Here is a 6739-nt window from a genome sequence, read left to right on the forward strand (position 1 = left end):
AATGTATAAAGAGAATTCAATAAAATATTTTAATTAGATAAAATATTTTTTATAGTTTTCTTTTTATGAAACGCATAAAATTACAACACAATTAAATTTGTGACATGTACTTTCTTAGCTCACAACAACAAAATCCATGTAATAAATACTATATAAACATTAAAATACTTGTAATATTATTTAAAATACCCTCATAATTTTACAATAAAGGTTTGCCTTATACTTTACTAATCTTTAACTTTATTATTAAGAAAAAAATTTATATTTAAAAAGTTAAGAAATATAAACAAATTACTACTTTACTTCAAACATTTGAGTTTCAGTTTTTTTTCTTTCTTGCTGCGTCGACGGAAAAAACCAAAGAGGAAGGAGAAATGGAGGAGCCACGGAATTATGGTCACCAACATCCCTTGCTTCTTTTGAATGAAGATCAGCTGATTGTAGCTGACTGCTCAATGTGTGGCGTGAAGGTGTCAACTCCATGTTTTAGCTGTGCCCAGGATTGTGGGTTTTACCTTCACAAGGTATGTGCTGAGCCACCTTTGGAGCTTAATCATCCTTTTCATCCTCATCATCCTCTTCTTCTTATGCAAAATGCACCTTATTCATCTGGACTGTACATTTGCAATTTATGCCATCTAAAAGGTAACAAGTTTGTTTATCACTGCTCGTGCGATTTGGACTTTCATATTAAATGTGCTCTATTTACATTTAATATTTCTGAAAATCATTTGAAAGAGCTTGAGCATGTTGCCCTTCAACATCCATTGATTTGCCCTAAAAGTGGTGATCGAGAACTTGAAGATGGTGCTAAATGCTTTTTGTGTTGTGAACCATTAGCAAATTATACATACTTTTCTCTTGACTGTGGATTTAATTTACATAAGAAATGCGCTAAGCTTTCTTTCAAACTGAACCATGTGTGCCATCGCAAGCATCCTCTTGTTCTACAATTTAATACCGAACAGTTCTCTTGCAAGATATGCGGAGAAACCAGTGGAAAAGGTTTAGGATTTATTTATGGTTGTTCACCATGTAAGTTTGCTGCTCACTTGAAATGTGTATCAGCAGCTTTAGATCTTGTTATTGGAGATAAAAGGCATGAACATCCTTTCAGTTTGTTTCCGAGAGGATCATCATTCATTTGTGATGCATGTGGTATTGAAGGAAGTTATGCTTCCTACATATGTTGTACATGCAACATTATGGTCCATAAAAAGTGCACTTCATTGCCGCGCATCATCAAAAGCAAGTGGCATGATCATAACCTTTTTCACAAATATTTCCTTCGCATAGAAGATTTTAGAGTTTTGGATTGCATAATGTGCAATTATGAAGTCAGTACAGACTATGGTAGTTACTATTGTTCGGAGTGCGACGTTATATTGCATGTGAAGTGTGCAATGAAGGATAAAGATTCATATGAAATAGTAGAAAATGAAGATGAGGTACCCAATGAAAGTTCCATCATTGTTATTGAGAGGAACAATGCTGGAGAAGCTACAAAAGTAACGCATTTCATGCACATGCATAATCTAATGTTAGGTCCCTTTGTTGGAGGATATGAAAATAGTTGCGAAGGGTGTATGTTGCCAATCACGGATCCATTTTACTACTGTACAGAATGTGTTTTTTTTCTTCATAAAGCATGTGCCGAGTTGCCAAAGATGAAGAATGTTTGGCGTCATCGTTGCCGAGAACCTCTTGCCCTTATTTCGTACAAGGGTATTAGGTGTGAACAATGTCGGCAAATATCTAATACCTTTGCTTATGAATGTAGTGAATGTGAGGGTCAGATATGTCTCCGATGTGTGATTGCTCTTACTCCTGGTGCTCGAACATGTTTGAAACATGAACACCCCCTCTTTTTCTACAGAGACTACAAAGGCCAGTGCAACGCTTGTGGTTTTACAACAAGGTGGGCAGGTGGGGCATTTTGTTGTAAGGATTGCAATTTTGTACTACATCTTCAATGTTTTTCACTTCCAATTACAGTTCGTCACAAATGCGATGAGCATCTTCTTTCACTCACTAATCATGATGATAACAGTTATTCAGAAAATCATTACTGTGATATCTGTGAAAAAAGTCGATTCCCAGATCGTTGGTTTTATCATTGTGCAAAATGCGATACTTCTGCTCATGTTGATTGTGTTCTTGAAAAATATCCATTCTTCAAACTCGGGAGCATCTATGAAGAAACAGGTCATCCACACCCACTCACCATTGTGAAGAAGAAATATAACTACCCTGATTGTGATGAATGCAGTAAGCCTTGTGAAGATGTGGCTCTTGAATGCTCCGAGTTGGAGTGCAAATATATTGTCCACTGGAATTGTGTAGCACCCTATCCTCTAAAATGGCCCTCGCGGTGGGACATGTAGCCATTTGAAACCAGCCATTTCATTTGCCAGAAAACTCAAGAGTGAAAAACAGGGTTTGATCTTTGACTTTTTACTTGTGATGTTAGTTGCTGTCATTGTAGGTTGATTTTTCAGACTTTTTAAGTTTTAAATAAATGTCATTGTAATTAATCTGAAACTTGTGAGGTTTGCATTGGTGTTTGATTGTTAATTTTAAAATTTCTTGTAATTTGGGAGTGTGATTGTACTTACAATAATAAAGGTGTTGTTGGATGCTTCTCTTTGTTTCTTTATAAAAGTTTACATCAAAATAAAATTTTAAACTGCATATTCAAATTGGGTTTAGCATCTGATAAACTGAAATTAGTACCGTACTTTCAAATAAAATTGAAGGATTAGTTGATTTATCTCTCTTATATCACAACCTTACATGTAATTTCCTTGCTCGTCTTCTCTAGGATGGGAACAGAAACTCATTCTCATCGATAACCGCCACCGTATGGCTGTTGAGAATAGCCGCCGGAACTCATTCTCATGAATAGAAAACATGTAAATATAAATACATTTTCGGTTGAATCAATTTGTATGGTTTAATTGAATAAATTATTAAAAATTAAAAATATATTTCTTTAAAAATAAAATAAAAACCGATGCAAGAGGTTCAACTGCTCCAATATCCCAAATTAAATTATTCAACTCCTTATTTGAAACCAATACCTTAATTGATTCTGATCCAACCAATTTGATTCCGAAAACAATTTTAATTGACACAATTGCAATAAATTTTAAAGGCATTTGAAGTCACGATATTCTCTGATTTAAAGATTTGAAATTTTCGTGTAATTTAAAATTATATAAATATACATATGTCAATTTCAAAACTTAAAAACTCATAAATTAATATAAATTTCAATCATATTTTATTTTAATGTTAGAATTGATACTAGAAATAAAAATTAATTTTTTTATATATTAAAAATGTAGAGAACTCTTTTGGTAAGATGAGAATACGCTACAATCTAACAAATTAAGATATCACAAAGAGATAACAATAATAATAAAAAAAGATCAAAACAAACTTTGTAAAACAAGTGTAGTGATAGGCGATAGTGATAGGCATATGAACCTGAGAGAGATAAGAGCAACGGTAGTAGTTATAATTGTAGAAAGAAAACTATATAAAGAGAATTTGATTGTTCAATTTACCAAAAAAAAAACCAAATAAAATGCTTAAACCTTGATTTATAAACTTCAAAAAAGGAAATTATAAAGAGAAAATGACCATAAGCATGCCAGAATAATGGGTAGTAAAATTGAAAATAATCACTTGAATGGAACGTGAAAACATTATAGCCACTTTGATATTTTAATAAGAAAAAAAATAAAAAAAAATAAAAAGCTTTAATTTAAGAACTGAACTTAACAAGTCTTGTATGTGTGTTTCAAAATCATATTCTCTAAAACATTTCATAAGTACAATAACTCAAAAATCTTTCCAATTTTCCTTTTAGGGTTATTTTTTTTAAAATAATCCCTATGTATTATTCTCAATGAGGGTGGTATCAAAATTTATTCTCAAAAGTGCTCGTGTAAGTAACAATATTTCTCGAAAAATAAATGTTTTAAAAAATAACACATACAACCTAGAAACTATCAAAATCTGGATATATTCTTTTTCATTAATCCCATAACATAAAGAATCATTTTCTTACAAATTGGCAACCTTGCCATGCTAGTCATCGGTACCAACATTCGAGAATCTTCCGTCTTTGTCCATACGGTAGCTAGACATTCCCAACTTATTTGCCAATTTGTGGTCTTTATGACAAGCCAAGTATCAAATAAACTTCAAAGGCCAAAACAATGCATACCTGGGCAGCTAATTTTTGAAGCCTCATGCTATCAGCTTCATCTTCGTCCTCCGCATCGACTCCCATTTCCTTGTCAGAACCATCATCCTCGTCATCATTAGTCTGGAAACCATCCATATCGTCATCATCTTCAGCCTCTTCCTCCTTTGCAGCTTCTGCTCACTCAAATGAAGTAAATAAATAAATAACACAGAAGGATTTATGGATACAATCTCAAAAAGATTGCAAATTCAGACACACAACATGCTAGTATAAGCGCATTGACACACACACCCATACATATATATACATAGAGAGAGAGAGAGAGAGAGAGAGAGACCTGCAACTTGATCCTTGTAAGCAACTAGGAGATCAAGGGCAGCCCTGAATACACGCCCAGGAGCCTCCCCGCCAATCTGGTCACTGGGAAGTGCAAGAAGCGATGTAAGGCCCAAACAGCACGCTTTCTTATCTTGTTCCCTGTAGAAGCAAGATAACTTATTGAGTCATAGCAAGACAATACCCCAAGTGTGAAAGTTCATTGTAAAAGTAACAATATTATACTCGAGGCTTAAACAGAGTTTCTGATCAGTTACATTTGACGCAGATTTTCAAAGAGTAAATAGTATCACTATGAATTGTTTACAGGGTGGTACTAGCCATAGTTGATTGTAAGGCTTTACCCAAGTTTTGCATTGCAGCAGATATCTACTTCTTAAAATAGTGTCGCTATGTAGTAGAGTGATCATGCGTTAGGCTACCTGGCCGGCCCGATGGCCCGCCCGAAAAATGGGAGGGTTCGGGTAAAAATATAAGCCCAAAATATGGGTTTGGAAAAAAAAATGAGGCCTGTTTAGAAAACGGGTCAGGCCTCGGGTAAAACTTTTTTAGCTCGGGCCCGGCCTGACCGGCCCAAATTATATATTAAATATATATTTTTATTTTTAATCAAATATACTTTTGTTTTATTAATTTGGCTATTATTTTAGTTCTAATTTGTTTCAATTTTAATATAACTACTTTTTATTATATTTTTAATTTGTGTATTGTTTTAAGAATTGTTTTAGTCTCATTTTTTTTTTGTTTTTTGTTTTAATATTTGTTTTAAAATTTTTTATTTAATGAAATAAGCTAAAAAAAATTAAAATGGGTCAGGCAGGGCCGGGCTCAGGCTTGTCAGGTTTAGACAAAATTTTAGGCCCGTTTTTTAGGCCCGGCCTAAAATATAGACCTAAAAATTTATCCAAACCTGACTCGAATCCGACCCATGATCAACTCTACCATGTAGCTTATGTTGATAAAGACAAATTTGAGTGAATATCTAAATAAGCAGAAAATGCTTAAACTGCTAAGATAAAAAGTCTACTTAACAAATCCTAAAACATTCAGATATGAGGCAAAAGAAATATCAATTGAAATACTTGGAAAGAAGCCAATTGCCCAATCAGCTAATGCTTCAATCAAAGGCCAAAGGCTCCACATTTTCAAGGATATAGTCGAGAAAAGCCATCTAGATGTGAATTTTTTTGGGTGAAAAAATCACATGAATAAATATTCTTGAAAACAACAACTGCTATCTTAATAAGCGGATACTTATCTTAAATTACTACAGAATCTAAATTTCATTCTCTAGATGAGTCTCATCTTTGAATGTTTAACTAACGGATAACTTAATAGTTTCCATACAACTCTTTGAAATTCCTTGAAAAATAAATAAATTCCTATTTTTCCATAAGCGCCACGCTATCAAGCCAAAAAGAGTGGCCTAAGAGACCTCAACTCTTGACACCCATTCCTGCTTTCCTAAATTTTGCTTAACTTTAAACCTTGTGATCCCCTTCTCAATCCTCTAATATTGTATTGATAAAAAAAAGGTTTTTGGAAGATATACTCAAATAAAATATCAAGTCTCATTAAATTATGAAAATATTTATAAAAAACTCATTCACTCAAACAATGTATCAAAGTAGTCTAAAGAAACTTGTTAAAAGAAATATACTAAAGATAGATTTGGGGTCTTTCTTTTTCAAATATTTTGTTTTACTTCAGTTATCGAATTTCAATTATCAGAAAATTTTAACAGATGTTTGAAATTTCATAATTTATTTTATAAAATTATCAACACATAAAATATAAAGAGAATTAATTAAAAATTTTTAATTTATTTCATAGAGGATAAAATATGTTTTGTACTCTCTTTTTTTATATAAACACATAAAATTAAAAATCAATATTAAGCCAGAGAGATTAAATTTGTGAGATGTAATTTCTTGGCACACAACAATAATAAAAAGATTGGATATCAACATTCATTCCTAATCCACAAAGCAAGGAATAGAGTGATTTTTTTTATAAAGTACAGCCAACCAATGACAATTACAAACCAATAAAATTCTTAATTGACAGTAAGGGACAATGTATTCAAATTTTCATGCAGCAACATTAGAGTAGAGTCTGAGGATTTTTCAAACATCTGTAAACTATTAAGATTATGATCAACTAGTTTAACTATGTAGTCAGCAACTT

At 32.6% G+C, this 6739-nt stretch overlaps 2 protein-coding genes across 2 annotated transcripts; one reads left to right on the top strand and one right to left on the bottom strand.

The window, feature by feature from the left end:
- The first annotated feature begins 277 nt into the window (after nucleotides 1-277).
- On the top strand, nucleotides 278-2658 carry LOC107938704 (uncharacterized). The gene has a single exon (XM_016871937.2). The coding sequence runs from the start codon at nucleotides 375-377 to the stop codon at nucleotides 2382-2384; it is 2010 nt and encodes a 669-aa protein (XP_016727426.1). The 5' UTR covers nucleotides 278-374; the 3' UTR covers nucleotides 2385-2658.
- A 1316-nt stretch (nucleotides 2659-3974) lies between these two features.
- Nucleotides 3975-5497, bottom strand: LOC107938706 (importin beta-like SAD2). Its single transcript, XM_016871939.2, has 3 exons — nucleotides 5463-5497; nucleotides 4554-4693; nucleotides 3975-4389 (listed from the first exon to the last, which is right to left on the bottom strand). The coding sequence occupies exons 1-3, from the start codon at nucleotides 5495-5497 to the stop codon at nucleotides 4184-4186; spliced, it is 381 nt and encodes a 126-aa protein (XP_016727428.1). The 3' UTR covers nucleotides 3975-4183.
- Nucleotides 5498-6739: the final 1242 nt, after the last annotated feature.

Source organism: Gossypium hirsutum, chromosome D02 (assembly GCF_007990345.1).
Source record: "Gossypium hirsutum isolate 1008001.06 chromosome D02, Gossypium_hirsutum_v2.1, whole genome shotgun sequence".
NCBI classification, from domain to species: Eukaryota; Viridiplantae; Streptophyta; class Magnoliopsida; order Malvales; family Malvaceae; genus Gossypium; species Gossypium hirsutum.

Bases quoted from the DNA above. Each gene is read 5' to 3' on its own strand.
- LOC107938704 (XM_016871937.2), top strand. From the start codon at position 375: ATGGAGGAGCCACGGAATTATGGTCACCAACATCCCTTGCTTCTTTTG.
- LOC107938706 (XM_016871939.2), bottom strand. From the start codon at position 5,497: ATGGTAGAGTTGATCATGGGTCGGATTCGAGTCAG. The intron at 4,694-5,462 runs GTTTGGATAAAT...TTGCTTCTACAG, and splicing joins ATGGGTCGGATTCGAGTCAG to GGAACAAGATAAGAAAGCGT. The intron at 4,390-4,553 runs GTCTCTCTCTCT...TTGAGTGAGCAG, and splicing joins TTACAAGGATCAAGTTGCAG to AAGCTGCAAAGGAGGAAGAG.